At 36.4% G+C, this 20,557-nt stretch overlaps 1 protein-coding gene across 16 annotated transcripts in view; it reads right to left on the reverse strand.

The window, feature by feature from the left end:
* Positions 1-20,557, reverse strand: part of SUPT20H (SPT20 homolog, SAGA complex component) — a 34,998-nt gene that overhangs the window by 1,724 nt on the left and 12,717 nt on the right. For 8 of the 16 annotated variants that reach the window (XM_042792499.1, XM_042792498.1, XM_042792496.1 and 5 more), the window contains 13 exons: positions 19,594-19,733; positions 18,871-19,027; positions 18,731-18,787; positions 17,652-17,723; positions 16,526-16,683; positions 14,287-14,319; positions 12,206-12,323; positions 10,239-10,347; positions 9,845-10,003; positions 7,743-8,055; positions 6,500-6,654; positions 4,052-4,107; positions 300-405 (listed from right to left, as the gene is read on the reverse strand). In XM_042792499.1, the coding sequence (XP_042648433.1) occupies positions 300-405; positions 4,052-4,107; positions 6,500-6,654; positions 7,743-8,055; positions 9,845-10,003; positions 10,239-10,347; positions 12,206-12,323; positions 14,287-14,319; positions 16,526-16,683; positions 17,652-17,723; positions 18,731-18,787; positions 18,871-19,027; positions 19,594-19,733 (1,633 nt within the window). The other 8 variants (XM_042792505.1, XM_042792502.1, XM_042792504.1 and 5 more) reach the window with 5 other exon arrangements.

A 20,557-nucleotide genomic window follows, 5' to 3' on the forward strand; every position in this document is an offset into this window, starting at 1 on the left:
GTTTCTCATACTGGATGTTAAGCACGTAGTTAAACATTCCTCAATGAAGTCTGGCATGAAAGTTCCCTCATTATTGTATAAGGTGTGAATAATATCACATGAAAATAAGTAATTTACTACACTTAACTGCCAAACAAAGCAGAGAAGTGCATGCTTTGAATGTCTGGTATTTCTTATGTAATTCACATGCTGATAATAAATATTAAGTTGTTCTAACGTAAGACTTCTTTACGACCAAACTTCATTTCAGTGTGAATTTGACATACACACTTACAAAAGGAGGCTTGGCAAGCACATACCTGTGGCTTGAGGTTGCATAAAATTCCCTACTCCAGTCAGGTTAATTACAGCAGCTTGTTGGGCAGATAATGCCTGATCTTGATTGGATGGACCTTGGTCAGACCCCTAGCAAAAATGAAAAGCTTGATCCTTATTACCAAACTTTGGTATCAGTGAATAAGTAAATAAAGCCAGAGTGAAGGCAAACTTTTGAAGTGCCATTTAAAAACACGTAATTCTACATCTTCTGGTATGTGTGGGTACAGGCTACAATGCAGTCACTATTAAAGCAGAATGAACAGATGCTGAATGCCCCAAACCAGCTGCTTCGTCAGAAAGGGTGCTACGCCTGTTACGCAGCAGAAGTCCCATGTAGCTGTCAACTTCCCTGCAGTCAGAGACTACAGTTTGTGGCTGTAATCTTACGACAATTTCTTGTCCCACTCCCAACCCCAAAGTCTTCAGGTGACACCTGAAACCATGCGTAAAGGTCCTAATTAATCAAAATGTGAAAAATCTGAAACTTACGTTCACATGTTCGTATTGCGCCCCACGCTCCTTAAGTTCATAAAAAATACAAACCCCGCTTTTAAAAGTTTATTTTCAAAAGAGAGTAGTTGTCACAATAATCACTCACATGGAATAAGTAGAGTCTGATCTAGTGTTTACTGAAGTCAAAGGGAACTGAATTATGACCTCTTCTAGAACTTAAATTATGCGCTGATTCATATGGTGGGAAAAAAGTATTATATATGCAATTCAAACAAACTGCATGGCTTATCAGTCAGGAAAAAAAAAAAAAAAAAAGCAAGCTTTTGAGCTGGTGCATTTCCAGGAGTTGCGATGCTTCTCTAGAATAACCATATGAAACAATGCCACAAAGATCCAGGTAAACTTGACCAAAAGATTGCATGTTAAGATGACGTCATCATCTCGATGAAGACAACTATGAAGGAGTTCCGCAGTCACACAACCGACATTTGGGGAAAAACCCTTAAGTCTGAGACAAGAATGTATGTATTCTGTTGGTAGCACAGAAAATTGTTGGCCTTTTGGGGCTTAGTTTTTTTCCACTAAGCACTCAGATCCCAGCACCGTGAACACACACATTTTTGTCCTTAGTGAAAGCTAAGGAATCCAGCATTCATAATAGCTCATCTCAGCTAATGACCCTAGTCTTACTCTATAACGTGTGGTAAGAGAGAAGTTCCTTAGGGCAAGTTATCTACACAGAGATTGATTTTCTCCAGAAGAACCTTCTGCCACAAGAAGGCCTAGCCTTACATCAGCCTTTTTGTAAAAGCCCTTGAAGTTCAACGTCCAGAAAATAAAACCCAATAGTAGGAGCTTGCACGTGGTAATTCAACTAGTAACTGACATTTGGATATCGAGAACAAATCTGAAAGTTTCCCATTAAACTGTCCCACATCCCAGACAGAACAAGGCCTCTGACACAGGAGACTATACACCATAAAAACATTTGAAAGAGGCATCCTGTATATGAACAGTCTACAGCAGCACAAGCACAATTACTATGACAAAATGAGTATCCAGTAGAGACCACTTGGTAAACAGAAGCCCTGCATGTCTGGGAAGACAAAAGACAAAGAACACAAAAGAGGAGCAGCTAGTTTTCCCAAATTGCTGCTTTAGCGCTGGTAAAGCTTTTTAGGCACATGTAGAACCAACCACTCAAAATTTGTCATTTTGAGAACAGATTGCTCCCTATCAAGACTTCAGAGTTCTTCAGTGATTAAAGCCTTTAACACTCATTACGGGCAGCGGCAGAGCAAGTGTCTTAAAGTTACAGCCTTAAAGACAACTGATGCTTTCACTGGTGCAAAGAGAACAATTCTGTGGAACTACAGCAGTGAGGATTGTAAACCAACTCACAGCAGTGTAGGTAAGAAGTTTCAGTTACTCCGTAGTAATCCTGACTGCGTCTTTTCATCCGATCTATCTGCTAGTTATGATAAACAGGACAACACTAACGTGGTTTTACACCACCCATACAGCAGGCTGACTCTCTTCATGCCAGAGTTCGACAATACTTAGCCAGTTGTTTTGTTATAGCTCTTCTATGCAGAATACAAATAAAGGAATATAACCCAACTCCAGCACAGCAGCAAAGCCACAGCAGCCTTTGCAGTTCGAGAAGGTTTTGGAGGAAGACTTTCCTCCTCTGCTTCCAATCTGTTGGGTACAGGCTTATTTTCTGGTGGAGGTGGGGAGAATAGGAGAAACTTTCATCCATGCACCCCTGGCTGGGGGCTGTTGGCACACACCTGTTCTCCCTGTTGCTGAGGACTACAGGTTTTAGGTCCCTGAGACTGCTGCTGTGGAGAAAGCTGTGACAGCTGCTGCTGCTGTTGTGGGTTAAAAATAAGTGAACTACCTGGAAGCTATTAAAGATTAAAAACAAAAGGCGTAATTCAATCAAACTACTGAGTTTCCCACTGTCCTAGGATGAACATGACATTGATAACAACATACTCTTTGGAGGCTTGTTTTTGATTCTTAAATCCTTTGAAATCAATCAGTTTAAAATTGCTGGTTTTTGTGAAAAAACCTTACGCTCAGAAAACAAGCCTGCATTAAATTATAGCAAGATATTTCCAGAGGAAAATACATTTCTATTATTCTAATGAAAATAGTACAGATTGTGCTGATACTGGAAATGCAAAGGCTAGTCTTCAAAAGCTCTGTGTGTTATTTTCACTTTCAGAATATTCCACTGAATTTTAACAGACGCTTCCAATCAACAAGCTGCAAGGTCTGATGCAGAAAAATGTTCAAGTGAAAGAGTCTTGATTCCTCTCCCTTAGCCCAGCTTTATTTGCAGTGATTTCATCCAAATAATTATTGGCTTATATGAGTGGCAGAGGTAGCTTGAAAGGATGTACTTCAATGGGGAATCACACAAATACAGGAATTTTAAAGAGCAGCTCTCCTCTGGCATAACCAGCCCCTGTGCCTGCCCTTTTCTGTATTTCTAGAGCATGTACAGCAGCGGGAGGAGGAAGTAGCAAAGCTACAGCTGATCTTTTACTGGCATTACTATTTTGAAGCATGGTGCAACATCTGTGAAACACTGAAACTGCAGTTCTGCACCTGTAACTTCCAGCTGACTTCAAGATCCAGAAACTCCACCTGGTTCCACAAACACTTTCTATTCTGCTTTTAAATGGAGCTCCGGCGTAGGTAACTTTTGCTCATAATTGTATTTGTACGTATGCTTAGTGGAAAGAAAACATTTACAGACCTTCTAAACTCCCTATCTTAAGTGAACTCCTATTTACATTACCAGAAGCTCTTTAAAGCTATTACTGCACCTACCCGTGCATGTTGAGTTCGGCTTTCAGGCTTTATACATGCAAACCCTGAGTGATTCTACTGTACTGTTTTGTACTTTTAAAATAGTAACTTCGGTTTAAATAATTATTTGCAATAAAAGCTTAGGCAAATCCTGAAAATAGAGATTGTATTAGAGGATTAATCTTTTGAATTCAAATGTCAGCATTTTCAGATTGTTTCTGAGAACCAGCTGCTTTGTCGTGAGCTAAAACTATCATTTCCACCCGGTATCTTTATGGAAGTAGCTTCTTTTCTTACTCTAAGCATTTTAAATAAGCAATTAAAATTTGCAGTAAATAGTTTGTCTGATCAACTGGCTTCAAAGATCTGAGGGGGCAACGCAGCAAGCAGCACTACACATGTCTCTAAAGAAATATAAGAAATTATAATTATTATTGTGTCCAAGTATATCAATTACCTGTAGAAGATTTAAGGGCCGAAGATTTGATGCATTTTTCAAACCAAAGGGGCTGCCTGTTAAAGAAAACATCTTTTTATTAGTAGGAAGTCTTTACTTAATTATATGTGTATTGCAATTAATACACCTTTCCACTGGGATTACTTCTAAGCATTTGGAAGTTGGAAAACTGGCAAGTGTAAATTTTATACTTAATACAATGCTGCATTTTCTGCAATGTTGACAAGTTCAGAGCTATCCAGATTTAAAGTTGAAGAGAGCTGACGAAACAGAAATAAATCAGCATTGCTATTAAACACTGTACCTTGTAACCTATGACCTGTTAATGCATTTACACAAAGGTGAACGTGGAGAATATCATAGCAGTTATTCTCCAGTGATTCTTCTTCTGGATTTAAAAAGTTTTACTGTTTGTGCAGTAAATCCAGAAATGTCCAAGGGCTCAATGAAGTAACAGGCTCTCAGTGTCTCAATCATTAACAGAAAACAATCCCACCCGAAAATCTTAGCAATTGCACACCCTCCCCACAAGGGCTTCTGGCAAGACATATATGACATCTAGAGTTTTTGGCATTATTCCACATGGCACTCTTCAAAGCTATGCTAAAAAAACGTACATGTAGTAAGCTATGAGGTGGATACAGAACTGTTACAGATGCTCCAGTAAAACAGCGGCTGTGAAACAGAACCCCCAGAGGTCTTCCACGGACCTAGCTCAGCTCACTACTCCCATCTGTTATGTGGGCAACAGCATAGCATGTAAAAATCTGTGACATCAAACTGGTAAAGGCTGATAGGGCTTGAAAGGACAGAATTAGGATTAAAAGTGATCCTTGTGAATTGCAGAAAGGGTCCAAAATTCAGTAACATCTAATTAAAAAGACAAATGAACAAGTACAAAATTGTGAGTAACTAGCTTTGTGTCCATACAGCAAGAAAGGACATGAGAAATTACAGTAAGTCACAAACATATATTTGAATCATCCATATCACAAACTATAGAACACACACACACAAAAAAAAAACCAAACCAAAACCTCTTCACAGTTTACATTTATAAAACTCACTGTCACAAGATGCTGTAGATTCCAAAAATATTATAAATGAGTTCAAAACCAGTTAGATAAATCCACAGACTAGAACTCTAGCACAAGGATATTAAGCACAAAGATCCATGAGGATAGTCTTCAGCTGAGAAACTCTCAAAGCTGTAGATTGCCAGAAGAGGTACAGTTGTATACAAGGGATGTGTCACTTCACACTTTTGCCTAGTCTTAAACTCCCTCCTAAGTATCCTCTAATGGCAAACTGGATGGATTTTTGGCCTAAACCAGGAAAGCCATTCTTATGCTAATGTAATGCTGTTGCAAAAAATACAGATAAAAAATAAGCAGACCTCATTTGGGGAAATGTTAACAGGAATGTTGTGAAAGAGATGAGATGCATTTATTCTGCTGTGCTCCACAGTGGTAAATCAGCCAAGCTCAGGCTTGTGTCCAGTTTTGGTTATCACATTTTAAGAAGGATGTAAGCAAATTGGACAGTCTAGAAGAGAGTGACAGGATTATGAAAGGTTTGAAAAACACGACCTATCAGAAAGAGAAGACAAATGTGGGACATGACAGCATGTTTGATACTTATAAGGCAAAGAGAGAGGGTGAACGACTATTTTTCATGTCTGCAAGGAATAGGAGGAAAAAAATAATTTAATTTGCAATTAAGGAGATGCATTGTAATTAGAAGGAAACATTCTGTACTGATAATGAACTACTCCAAACAGCTACAGGAAGATGGGAATCTTCTTTAGTGAAGGTATTTAAAGACAGTTTAGATAAATATTGGTTCAGTATGGTTTAGACAATTTGACTCTGTCTCAGCATAAGGAATTAATATCTTGAAGTCTCCTCTATCATTCTGATTCCATAATCATATATTAGGGGTTTTTGTCTTTATTATATGTTCAGATAAAAAAATAAATTAAGAATTTAAATCATGCTTTAATGAATACTGAGGCATACAAATTTATATAGTCACATTTAAAGGCAGTAATTAATTGTCCTACTAGGATAAAGCAGCACCAGTGACAGAATAAAATGCCCCACACATTTAGAAAGTGAGGCCTCTTCTAAGTTCAGTCGTGCCTTTTTTCTGGCAGTCACCATCATGGAAGTTGCATCAGAATTTGGAGTTTCTCTCAAACTTCCTACCGAGCACACCAAGCAATCGAGGTTTAGTGAACGCTTCCCCAGGCTAGCTCCTCAAAAATCAACTTGAAACAAATCGCAAACATAGCCTACGTTTTGAATACAGAAATATGTATGCTGTTCCCAAGCTCCAGCCATCAGATACACAATCTATTCACACAATGGTCACTTTTGTCCATTGTTCTCACAATGTTTTCACACTGTCCCTACCTGAAGGGTGGCTTTTCAACTTATTCACACTAACCTGCTTGAGAGGCAGACTGCATTGCAGCGGGCAGCGCACTTGGTACCAGACCTCCTGATGGTAAAATGCCACTCAGATTTATACCTGCAGGGGCTATGGCACCAGTGTTGCACCCCAACATAGGGTTTGAACCACTCATCAGTGTCTGTGCTCCACTGTAGAAGAGGAAAGACAACACATCAAACCCAAGTGGTACAAGTAAATCTGACTAACTATATTTTTGCCCTCTGTCTTATGCCAAGAAAATCAATTGTTTGCTGTAAATGGAATTATGGATAAAGCATCAAGGCAGTTTAAAAAAAATCACTATGCCTAGGGCCTAATAAATATGTAAATCCATATTCTCAGCATATACAGGTTTTTTTGTTTTTTTTTTTTTTCTTAGTTATAATCTATGGAAAACACAACTGGTTCTTTTATTCTAGAAATACTGAAAGATCAGTCTTCAAAACAATTGTACTAGCGTAATAAAATTAAGGAACAGGTCTGTTTCCTTTTTTGCACTATAAAAAAAAGCTTTTTCTAATCAACAGTGATCAACTGCTGAACACACTCGGATGAGTAACTCAGGTGTCTGACAGTTGTATTGAAGCATACCATGTGTCTTACACTGACCATCTTCTAATGATCACAGAATTTCAGTTAGTCTAAAAAGCAGTTCACGTTATACCATGCAATCTATTCTTGACAGCAGCATTTTTTTTTAAACCACAAAATGAGTTTTAAGGATCAAAGATTGTTTATCCTCTATGTTTCATTAAATTGTTAGAAAACAGATTTGTTGTTTTCTTCTATTTTACATACAATCTTTCATTCATAGGTACTTTTGTATGAAATTTTTCTGCTTTTCATTTAGAGCGGTCTGCATATGATATTCCACCTCCTCTCTGATTAATAAAAAAAGTTTTCAAACTTAAAGAGCAGAAACCACTTAAACTGAGGTTAAGCCTTATGAAATTAAACAATAATCATCCAAAAAGCTGAAAGCTATAAAGGTCTTTCTTAATAGACCTTTTGAATATTCTGACGGTAGGTGACATGTTTGAGAAATACAAATGGCTTCTAGTGACTCTTCACTTTATAATTAGAAGGTGAATGATCTTTTTGTATTGCAGATCCTGAAAAATATCTATCCTAATGGATGCTGGACAGTCCTGTACCACTCCCACCCAGCCCACCGCCACCCCCCCAACCACCAACCCACCCAGGGCAAATTAAGAAACCATCGTAACAAACAACTTACCACACAGAGCTCACTACATTGATGAAATTAAGTCCTGCAGGGTTTGCCATGACCTGGGTGGAGGTTGTTCCTGTAGTAATGGATGTTACCATGGTGGAAAGAGGAATGGTCATTACAGGCAGTGCCTGGCTCAGAGACATTTGCTGCTGAGCAAAAGGGGTTAACAAATTGGGCTGAGGGGTGAAGCCTGAATCTTGGGGAGTAGGGGTGGCAGAAGGGGTAATAGGAGTTGAGCTCTGAGCATCAGGAGGGTGTGGGGTCGATGAAGGGGTGTTGGTTGGAGTAGGAGTAGATGGTTTAGGAGTTCCAGACCCTGCTCATTGAGAAAAATAAAAAGTGCTAGTTTGTTATAAAAGGCCAGTCCTTTTGGTAGAATAAGGTTAATGGAATCTTATTTAGCACTGACAAGTTGTTCCATCTTTTAGACTGCAAGTGTTAATTTCTACATGACACGAGTGTTGCAGCACGCACTCATTGTTAAGGATGCAGTATAATCTCACAGAAAACCCATTCTCCATGCTTAACTCCTTAAGCCATACACCAACTGGTATCCTCCATCAAGTCCTTCCATAATTTGTTATATATTAAAGCCATAACTCAACTGAGAAATATTTAAGTCAAAATAAAACCGCTTCTTAGTGATCGTTTTAACCTAATTAATGTTTTTGTCCTAAAATGTTAAACACATAGTCTATATGCACTGCCTGCACAATAGCATTGTGTTAAAAACATATCATGGAAAACAACAGATTCAACAAAGAACATAAATGATTTCAATAATCATGGGGTTGATATAGATTTCATCAGATAGATAAACTACCATTTGCCAAATTTGGGTTAAATAAAAATAATTTTTTAATATTTAAGAACTAGGGGATAATACTGCATCTTTAAAAATTACTGTGTAATTCCTTCTGCTTAAATGTAGTATGCATAGCTATATTTTTTTGTGGATGCAGTAAGCACAGTTTATCAATAGAAAAACAAAACAAAAACCCCAAAAAGCTTCAGGTGGTTTTTCATTTTTCTGCCTGTTTTTTTTTTTTTTTTTTTTAGCTTTCATGTCCTGCAGAAAGAAAGGAAATAATGTGAATGTCCAGCTGTTGTGACCAGAGCCTTAAAGTAACAACTGTGTGCAGCAGATTTACACAATTCATAGCACTAACATAAAAACAGAGTAAATATATTAGAAGAAAAATTTTATAAGTTTTCTTTTTTTTCTTTGTGCAAAACAAGAAGGCAGAAAAAGTTACAGTTTTTGAGCTATCCAGATTTTAAATTATTTAATGCAAAAAGCATATTATAATACTGTGCAGGATACGGGAATGTGCAGTATACAATTACTCATAAAAAACTGAGAAACTGCAGCTATGATTTCTCTTTGTACAAATCTGTTCACAAAATGTCTCAAGACGCATACACATTTTAAAAATGTTTATGATCTATAGCTATGATTACAATGATCCTGTCAATGTTAATGAAAATCCTTAAACTAGGATGTCACTTATTATTGAAATTTACATTTTAACACCTGAGAATATGGTGCTATCATCAGCAGCATCACCACCACACTTGCAATCAGCAATGATTTGTAAAACAGTGCAGGAGTGTTTTAAAAAAATCATCTTATCGTTTATTGTATCACCACCTTGGGACTGATCAGATTATATACATACATAGAGATACAACTGCACCAGCTCCTATAACATTTAAAAAAACAGATGCTTAAATTATGTAAAGGCAAACTGATCTAACATACTGTTTTTACACGGGAGGAAAAAAAAAAAAAATCTACACTTTGGAGGTTTATCTCATCACATCATCTATCAGCCTTTCATAAATGAGGAGATCATACTAATTGCATAAAAGTATTAAAACGTATACACAGAGGGTGCATACATATATACAGAAAAAACAAACACAGTTACAATAAACATAGAATACATACAGTGAACAAGAGACCTGCCTAAAGCTGCGCAACTTATACAATTTAGGGTACGTTGTACACTTAAGTTTCATCATTCCACAGGTTAAGAAGTTTATCTCAGGAAGCATTTATGCAAAAGCCTAAGATTTAATGGAGAATTTAGGTCGTGACTCACTTTGTGAAGAGCTCGCAGGAGACATGGCAGCTGGAGAGAGCATGCTAACTTGATTAAGATCCATAGATTGTTTCCGAGAAAGACCAGGAGGCTTAGAAGGAGGAGGAGGAGTTGGGGATTTTAGATGGCCACTTGACTGTTGTGGACTAAAAATATTACCTGAAAAAGCATATTTAAGATACATTACTGTTCTGTGAAGATATGTTAACTCAAAAATTTGTTATGATACAATTTTGTGAACAATATAATCAGAACTCAAAAAAATTATGCTCTTTTCACAGATAAAATACTGATTTTTTTTTTTTTTAATTAAATCTTTACTAAAGTGATGTCATGTCATTTCACAACAGGCAGAACACATAAAAAGGAGATGCCCAAGTCAATAAATAATTACCTGAAGAGCTACTTCCTGAACTTGAAGGTAATTTGATGGGAGGAGGTCGGTGTTTTACACCTTTCCCCAATACTGAAGACTGAACAGAGCCTGATATACTTTCTGGCTGCTAGGAGGAAAGAGAAATTAACACTACCACAGCAATAATGTGAGCTTCCACATATTTGACAGAAAAGACAAGTCAATTTGTATTAGACTGCTCAAAACCATGACAAAATTCCCTTCAAGCATTTCAGATTTGTATATTTATTTTGAAACCATAACTTATGACTGACTCTCTTTAGCTAAAATGCTCACCATCAAGAAGCAGCTTGATAGTGCTGATAAAATTTAAACCAAGTGAAAAAATAATTTAAAAAAACAATTACAGAGTTTCACTTTTCTCTGCAATTCTGAAATCCTTCTTAGTAATTTTCACAAATGCAAGAGTGACAGATGCACTTTAAATAAAAGGACAATTTGGTCTTACTTGAAAAATTACATACTTTCATTCATTCACCAGCTGTATGTATCTGCCACTTTCAACCAAGCTAGATTGAGAGAACAGGATCAGATCCTGATTCTGGGAGTAGGAATATAAATACATTCAGGAAAAATCTGAATGTGCAGAAATCAGTATACATTTTCCTATTGAGTTCAGCAGGATCAGAACTTCACTAATCTTTTTAGAGGAAAGGTGCTCCCTTTATGTTTCTTCTTATACCCTACTGAGGTTGTTGGAACACAAATTAAATACAGGTAACCAGGTCTGTAGTTCTCAGTCACCCACAATAGCCCCATAATCCATAATTGTTATAGTCTATATATTTTTAACTATAAAGCAGGTATTCCATATATGAAATTAATGTGTAAACAAACATACAGTCCCCAAACTGCTGAAACTAGAAAATGAGACTGTCAATAGAGTAAACGGAATATTTCAATGCTGAAGCCTAAATTAGATGTGTATGGGCTAACAGATCCGAGCATTCACACTGTGCAGAATCAACCTTTTCAGAGAGCTTAGCTTCCACCGATTCTCAGTAACAAGACACTCCCCTTACACGCTTCTATTTGCCTGCTTATAAAAAATAATCTTTTGAGGAAGATTCGGAGAACTAACTTTCTCTTCTACTATTAAAATCTGCTTTCTTCATTCTGAAAAGAAAGACTAGTGGCCCATTCAATATGGGACTAGATCATTAAATACAGTAACCTGAGTAACTTTGGTCCAGCTTTCAGTGGGGTCTTGGACAGCCAGACAAGCGGACTTCTAGAAGTAGCCCCCCACCCTAGGTTATTCTACGATTTTAATATGTATATATATACATAAACACATGCATGCATATGTCTGTATATGTATACACACATACAGAAACATTCATACCCTTCTGCAACTGCTGGCCTCTACATGCAGTTCTGGCTGACACCAAGAACTACCTCTTTCAGAGCAACATTGTTGCAGTTTAAAAGTAGGTACTTAGGGGAAAGATGTAGCAAAGGAAATAGCCCAATGGATACAAAATTCATTTACTAGTAGGAGCCTAAATACAGCTCACCACTGGAAAACTAAATCTGACCAAGCAAGCAAAACACAAGGCAATGCCAACATCGCCTTGCTTCTATGTTTACTGACCTGTAAAAGCACATAGCTGCATTTTACTATACTGGTCTGTGAAAGGTTGATCTGAACAGTGGAAAATACTACAACAAAACCCTGGACCTTACTATACAACACACAGGGGAGAGAAAAAAAAAAAAAAAAAAAAACAACATGGCTAAAAGATGTTTGAACAGTGAAAGCAAAAGTATTTTTCTCTAACTTTCCCAGTATATTCACATTGAATGATTATGACAACAAAGCATTTCAAAATGCATTCAGAATGAAATTTTTAGGTTATTTTACTTTTAAATGTGGATAACAGAATTATTCTAATAATTCAATAATCAAGTGCAAATAAAAGAAATGTATGGCTCAGTAAACTCACTTCCATTTCCTTCCCTGGAGAAAGATGGCTAAGATTGACCATTCCCCCTGAATTATGAAACATTTTCACAGGACATTTAGCTTCATTTTGTACCAACTCCTGATACTGGTTCACCACTCTGAAACAAACAATGAGGACATAAAAAGATTAACAACTTTGAACTTCTAAAGTAGATATGTACATGTAAACACATAATTGTGTATGTTACATTGTCATATATTTCATACATAAGTATAGCTTTATAAGAGAGATGCACCTATATAAAACATACCTATACCTCTATATATCTTTGTACTTTGTTCCTAGGCTCCTAGATTTATTCCATTTTATTTTTTCTTCTAATCACTGTCTTTTTTCCTAATGAAAAATACAGTTTAGGAAACAAGTTTAAGAAACACTCTTTTGAAGGAACATGCAAAACAGTAGATGGAACAGTTCCCTTCCCAAAAGCAACTGCAGTTCCTTTGGGATATCAGTCACAGGGAATCCCATTCCCTCTACAGGGGTCCAGAATATTTTATAAAGCTGTCTCCTCTGCTTATGCTCCCTGTGGAACAGTCAAGCCTCAAGGGATGAACTAAGAGGTCCTTACTGAATGTACATCCAAGAACCAGTTATTACAGCAAAAGTGATCACCCTTCTTTGAGCACCAGAACAGCCAGGTCTTATTCCAAGAAACCATTGAGCAGTGATGTAGCCAGGACTTCAAAGCATCAATAGCATCAGGCAAATTTAAAATACCATTCTACCAAATCAAATACTACATCTCTACTACTTTGAGAGAACTAAGTTGAGGGAATACTGTTTCACAAACATGAGCAGAATGTATACAAAGTGACCCTGCAGACCTGAAAAATCAAGCTGAAGAGGGGTTGCCACTTTCACTCTGGCAGACTGAACCTCAGTGAAAAGCTGCTGGAATATTTCCATCAGTTTACACCTAAATGGTATGAACTACACTTTACTTTCGTGTAGCACTGATTCAGTATGCTGTTACATGGCTAATGCAGACATAAGCAAGGGCCCTAACATACACGGCAGAAGAAAGTGTGCCGTGTACTACTTTCAGCAATTAGATTTTAGATTATCTTAAAATTACCATTGAATCAGAGTAATAAAATGCCATGTACTCAAAAAGGTGGTCCTGCCCTACTTCCTCCTCTACTGTTTCTATTTGTTTCTTCTTTTTAAAACTAGACCCCTGTATTATTATTCAGTTTTCAGCCAACCAACCCCTCAATTCAGCTTACAGCACAAACATCAGAAGTCTCTCTCAGCACAAGGAGGTAGGAGACAATATAAGCAAAGAGTTTCTTGACCAAAATTATCTATTAAAACAAAGAACATTACTATGATTTTTGACCAAATCAAGGACCCAGGCACATAAGAGGAGAGTGAGGGTGTAAGAGCTGTGGCACGTACGCCACCCTGAGGTCTCCTATGAAGGCACAAACACACAACCAGCTTTGACAGAGATTGCTTTTTAAAGGTCCTGTGCTTGTATGCACAAAGAAACACAGGCATCTAATGTGATGCACACTGACAAATGTTTGAAGAAATACTTATTTTGCTGCCTCAGTTATCCCTGAATTGCTTCTCCTAATCATTCTACAACTACAATGCACTGGAAAACTGTTTTGCTGCCTGCTTATCTAAGAAAGCTGAATCAAGTAATGCACAACACACAAAAGTAAGTTCTATATACCTAAGGCCTAGATTACACTTAAAGTTTAAATGAACAACTTCCATGATTGCTGACTGACCATACAAAATGTCAGGATGAAATTCCTGTTAAGTGATGTCCAAATTTTATTACCTGTGTAGTCAAGAATAATTGTAGCATGCTTGAAATTTAGGTAGTGGGAGAAGCTGTATTTACATATTTGCTTTCCTTTATTCTTCTGTGCTTGTCACAAAAACTGCACAGTATATCCTACTTCTAGTTATGATGATTAATTCATCTTGCTTTCCTCATCTGTTCTGCATCTTTTTCCATAACATTAGCAGTCATAATGGTGAGAAGGAAGAAAGTCCATTATTTGGCATCAAGCCAAATAGTTGTACATACTATATTAATTTACCTTTCAGCATCAGTCTTCGAACCAATAAGGAACCTGAAATGTAAAATGTATAATACATTTTCAGTCACAAATAGGACTAAAAGAATATATTTTTATAATCACAAAACATCAAATTAATGTCAATGCTACTCTTTTTTTCAGATCTGATGAAAATAAGAGTTACTGTCTCCATTTAACGGACTGGGTATTATTTAGTACTTGAAATACAAACTTAGCTTTATACACACATGGTCTGATATGGTCTCCTTTAAGAATAAAACCTACAAAGAATAATACCTACAAAGCAAAAGGCAGAATATGGACGTTCTATATTTTATACTTTCAAAAAATGGAAGTGAAAAACTGCTACAGGATTGCTACTGTAAAGAGTACGAAGGAAAAGTTATTTATAAATCAAATTATCAATATGCTCACACTGACAAAAAAAAAAGTGTCCTGTGGGTATGTCAAAATCAGCTCTATCTGTAATATTTTAACAAACAATTACTCTCCATTGTTTGATTTTACTTATGCAAATTCCAACTCCTAAATAAGCATTTCTCTTTTGCATAATACTTATGGTTTGCTCACTTAATAGTTCAGTGATTTTTTTTTTTTTTGTAAACACTACAGACTTTTTCCTCTGTTTTTCTAGCTCAAAAAAAAAAAAAGGCTACTGCACCTTTCACTTCATATGACACTTTTCCAATGGGGAAATATCCAGACTTTGATGAACTTCAACTGCTAATGTCTTAAAAAGAATTGACTAGAGCAGTGATTTCCAAAAAACTCCAGGCATCTAACACCTACAAATCCTTTTAATTCCCAGCTTCGTTACACAAGTATAAGCTAGTACTGCTGTTTTAAGAAAATCAGTATGTGTGCTGGTCTTGGCTGGAATAGAGTTAATATTCTCTGTAGTAGGTGGTATGGGGCTATGTTCTGGGTTTGTGCTGGAAACAGTGTTGACCATACAGGGATGTTTTTGCTATTGCTGAGCAGCGCTTACACAGCGCCAAGGCCTCTTCTGCTTCTCACCCCACCCCACCAGCCAGTGGGCTGGGGGTGCTCAGGAAGTTGGGAGGGGACACAGCCAGGACAGCTGGCCCCAGCTGACTGAAGGGATATTCCATACCATATAGTGTCATGCTCAGCAATAAAAGCCTGGAGGAGGAAGGAAGGGGGAACATTCAGAGTGATGGCGTTTTGCCTTCCCAAGTCACCATTATGCATGAGGGAGGCTGGCTGTCTTGGAGACAGCTGAACACCTGCCCGCTGGTGGGAAGTAGTAAATGAATTCCTTGTTTTGCTTTACCTCTTAAACTGTCTTTATCTCAATCCACGACTTGTCTCACTTTTACCCTTCTGATTCTCTCCCTCATCCCACCGGGGGTGGGGGGGAACACTGAGCAAGTGGCTGTGTGGTACTTAGTTTTCAGCTGGAGTTAAACCACAGCAATATGGAAACAAACAGCAAATAGCTCAGTCTAGGGATAAGACATCCTAAGCATTAAGAAGATTTTAAGAATTTAATAAAAAATAAGATGGGAATTACATACTAGACAATGAAACTAACTTTCATTAACAGAACTAAAGTTTGCTCCTTGCCTTACTGAAATTTACAGGGTATACTCTGCTGCACAGGTTCCTCCGTATAAAGAATCTGGTGCACACAACAAAACCAAGAATAGAGAATCTTTGTAGAACCACAGCCAACAATAGCATATTCAAGACAATTCAAAATAACAAAGCTTCTTTGGGAGCTCATGCTTCTATTCATCATTTATTTAGCTTAAATTTCTCTGTACAGGGTAAACAAAATATAATCAAGTCTTATTTTTTTATAGCATCAACAATCAAAATTACAAGTAACACTGAAAAAGTGCTAACAATGTCTCACAGTGTCTCCACAATTTCAGCTTGGATTTTTCTTTGTTTTTTCTGTTTGTTTGTTGGTGGGTGTTTATGTGTTTAGTTTTGGGTTTTAGCTTGGTCTGATTTTTTTTTTTTTTTATACAATATATCTTTAATGTAAAAGAACATGTAAATTTAACATAAAAGTACATTTAAGATACAGTTGCTTGAACACATTTTGGTTAGGTTTTTGTTAAAAAAATTTTAGGTTCATTAGCTCAAATTTTCAAACAAAAATCTTAAATTGGATTTCTAGATCTGGAGCATTTTTATGACTGAAAATGGTAAGTAATGTTTGTCTTCATCTATCAGATCACAGCACAGTTTAAAAGAACACGTAACTTACTGTGATGGAGTTAAGAGGTTGTCATTTTCCTCATCACCTTTGAGTGTCTGAATTTTACCATAGTACAAGGGATTGCCAAGAGACTGAAAAATGGTCAGTTTTGTTTTTTGAAGCTGATTACCAACTTCACATTCAAACACATAATCATCTTTTATTTCCTAAAAAGACAGAAGAAAATAACCAAGTCAAACAAGTGATAACAGAAACAGCTAGTAAAATATACCAGTTCTATACAATACAGTAAGAAACACTCTATGAGAAAGGTAAGTAACACTCAAAGGGTTGTATTATCTAAAATGAAAACTATTTGAGAAGTTATTTTAAGGGATGAGAGGAAAAAAAAAAGTTTATAATCTCTTAAAAATACAAAAATATTTCAAACTCTAAACAATCATGTTAGATATGGAAAGGCAGACCGGGTAAGCGTATATAGAAACAGTTTTATATAAATGATGACAATGCAAAAAAATGTTCCTAGTAAAATGCTGGAAATGAAGTTCTGTGGTTAAGTATTTTTGCTAATATGAAACTACAAAGACATCATGATAGATGCTGTTAATCGTGATAGTATATTGCCTCTGAAATTACAAAGAATTAATGGATTTATTTATGGATAATTATATTAAATGACTACTTATGAAATCATTTAATTTGTGCCAAAAAATCTTAAAGGTTCAACTTAAATACTGCAGAAAGAGCTTTTTGTAAGAGGTATTTGATATTACACTTAATCTCTTTCAAAATTTAACATTTTGATTTTAAAGAAGTTCTTCTCCATCAGTCTGAACATCTGAGTAAAGAAAGCAATTTGTTGAGCAGAGTACTGCTCCCTGTAAATTATAATGCTTTCTTTACTATACAGAAACAGCACATGTTACTTGAGAAATTAGAGGTGCTTTTCCCTGTATTTCTGGAAAACCTGAGGAAATGACAAAACTGATAACATGCATGCTGCACTGTATGCAATTGCAAGTATCTGTGGTAATATTTCTATGTCTGTATAACACTTGGAAGATTAATTAAATTGGGGCAAGGAAGGGTATTTCAACAAAATCAAACTAATGTGGGAATAGGAGGCATTTTAACTAGAGACAGATAAGTTTGGCCAAAGGTCTAAACTACCTACATGTGCTGGCCAGACAGTCGGTTGTGAGTCATCAGGCTTGATAGACTTTTCCACTTTGGCATATTTTTCCACCTTAAGAAAATGGAGATAGCAGAAAAGAAAGAACAATAGTCATATCAGGCTAGAGTTGAAGTCGATCTAGCACAGCTTCTTGTTTTTAACAATGGCTGACATGATAGTCTTAAAAAGTGAGTACAAGAAACAGACAAGGATAGCTTGATACTTTGTACAGCATCCTCTCTTTGTGTTACTTCAGAAAAAATAAATCAAAGAACCTTCAGAACTTTACATTTCTTCTGTTACACTGTATTTGCTACTTAACAAAAGTGTGAAACTTGGCTTGAGACTACAGATTGAAATCATTGCCTGCAATGTGAAACAGTTAAGAAATTTCACAATACCAGTAACTCCTAAACCTCTGATTAGGTCACATACAACACTGCTGAAGTGCAGAGAGAGAAGGATTATACAAACAGCATCATTTTATGTGTAATGTACACTCTTGCCAGTCCTACTAAGTCCAAAGCTACGATCTTGTCTAGTCTGAGTCCCTTCTGTATGCTAACAGTATGTGTTTTGGCAGTGCCAGAAACCAAGAATGTGAATGTCCCTGAGAGAAGAATCCACACAGAGTGATCGGAAGAATTCCCAAATAGAATAATCTGTATAAAAAAATTAAACTACTGAAAAATATTGTGTTCCATAGTATTGTAACGTGTCAAAAAAAGAGGAATTTCTATCAAGCTGAGAAGTGACTACTTCTTAAATAATTACCTTACCTCATTTCTTTTTCTATAGTTTCAGACAACTTCAAATAGACATGTGCTCACTGAACCCACAGATTAACAATACTAAAGGTCTGTTTGCACTGTTCATTTCATCGAAACTATCATGGTAAAACTGCAATGTATTCCAATGGGGTTTAGCTTGTGTTTATGCCTTACAGAACAGAAACAGCATTAAATGTTCAAGTCACTCCCATTTTTTAAAGGTCATTCTTTGATACTAGATACTCTTTAGTCACTTCTTCATTCAATACAATGTGCAATACAATTGCCAACGGTAACAATCAGACTTACATCCACTTCAGAAGGTGCAGTCAAGTAGCAAGGGTTCTGTTTCCACATATCTACGCACTGGAAGATGAAAAAGCAGTATTAATGTATTAAATGTTTTAATAGATAGCTAGAATCATATGCACCTGTCTCAGAACACTTACATTTCCAGCTTTAGAAATTTTGAGGTCATACTGTTGGGCTCCTTTCCTCTCCTTTCTTTTCTGTACGTAGTCAAGTAGTCTGAGCTGAGGTGGAGTTGAATAGTGAGCTACTTCCTGCTGTCTGTTCAGAGATGACCTTGAGTACCTTTTGAAGCACCTGCAGTAAAATGACAGATAAGCTTGTAAACCCATCAAAATAAAATTCCCCATTGCCTGTGCACAAACACGGAGATATGCAGCAAAATGCATTACTTTTAAGTTTCCTAAGATTCTAATGCACCTACATTTCTGTTTAGTCTGAACATCAAGTGCATAATTTCCTCATTCAGGGTTAAACTTGTACGTAGCCTTTAACAAATCAGAGACCAACTTGCAACATATCCATTTATGTTTTACATTACTGAGCTATCTGACTCAGCTGACATCTGAATTATTAAAAAAAAGAACAAAAATCAAGGCTGCAATATAACATATTATGTTAAGAAAACAACATACATACACATTCTTTCGATATACAAAAATAAGCACATTACAGTATCTACCAAGTGAAATACAGTACAGTATTGAGCACTAACATATCATTTCTTGACTGTTCCTCATATTCCTGATATATAAGTAGGTATTACATGCGAAAATCAAAGTTCTAGAGTAAAGCATTATTTATATTTTTCTTTGAAACACTTCATAAAATTTCAAAGAAAGCCTCAACACACTGAAGACTACCGTTTCATAGGGCGAGTATTCATCTTCTGCTTATTGTACAGGAGTCTGTTTGTAGTACAGGTCACTGCTATTGAAGGATCAAGACACAAAGGCTCTGCTGTAGCCAAAATAAGTTGGCTCTCAAGTAGGAGTTTGTCCTCCTGTAATATACACAGCTATTAATAAATGTAAAATTATGAAGACTTTTACACTAATTAGGTTGATACATACCTACACATATCTGCACATTATTTTAAAGAAAACTGAAAAAAATTGTGCGTGGACAGTCAACGAAAGAAAATACTCAACAGTTTAGTATCACTAATCATTATTATGAGTTACACAGCTTTGGGTGGGGTTTCCAACAGGAAAAGAAATCTTTCTGGAAAGTAGGGGGCATGTTCTGGGTTTTTGTTTGCGTTTTCCTTGTTTGTTTTAAACACAATACTAGTGGCAATTAAATCTGTTTTCTGTCAGTGATTTATATTGACAGACTGGCAATCAGTGACAAAGATGATCTACCTGGGATTTTAGGTTACAATTTGAATTTAATTTAAGCACACTGTGTACACCACGCTATTTAGCATTTAACTAACTACAACTGTACAACTGTAGTTACTGAGGATTCTCTTTACTGTAACAGTATTGATAGCAAAGTGATGCTTGAGGACCAGTTGTGTCATTAGACTTCAAACTGCTGTTCTAGGGCTGTATGTTGAAGATAAACTAGTTAGAGTAGTTCCAATACTGTCACTCTGCATTACCAAAAATTAAGGTCTGATTCTACAAAACTTTTAGCAAATCCCGTTGTATTCTATGGCATCTTGTGGGAAAATGCTATTAACAAGTTAGTTTAGCAGCTTTCTGAAGCATGTACCATGCACCACTATGCACATCACTGACAGTTTGAATTAATAAAAAGTATAATCAGTGTTGTTCATCAGATTTTCTTAAACAAGTAAATAAAATTTTGTTTTATTGTGCA

Source organism: Tyto alba, unplaced genomic scaffold (genome assembly GCF_018691265.1).
Source record: "Tyto alba isolate M040663 unplaced genomic scaffold, T.alba_DEE_v4.0 Super-Scaffold_2, whole genome shotgun sequence".
In the NCBI taxonomy this organism is placed as follows: Eukaryota; Metazoa; Chordata; class Aves; order Strigiformes; family Tytonidae; genus Tyto; species Tyto alba.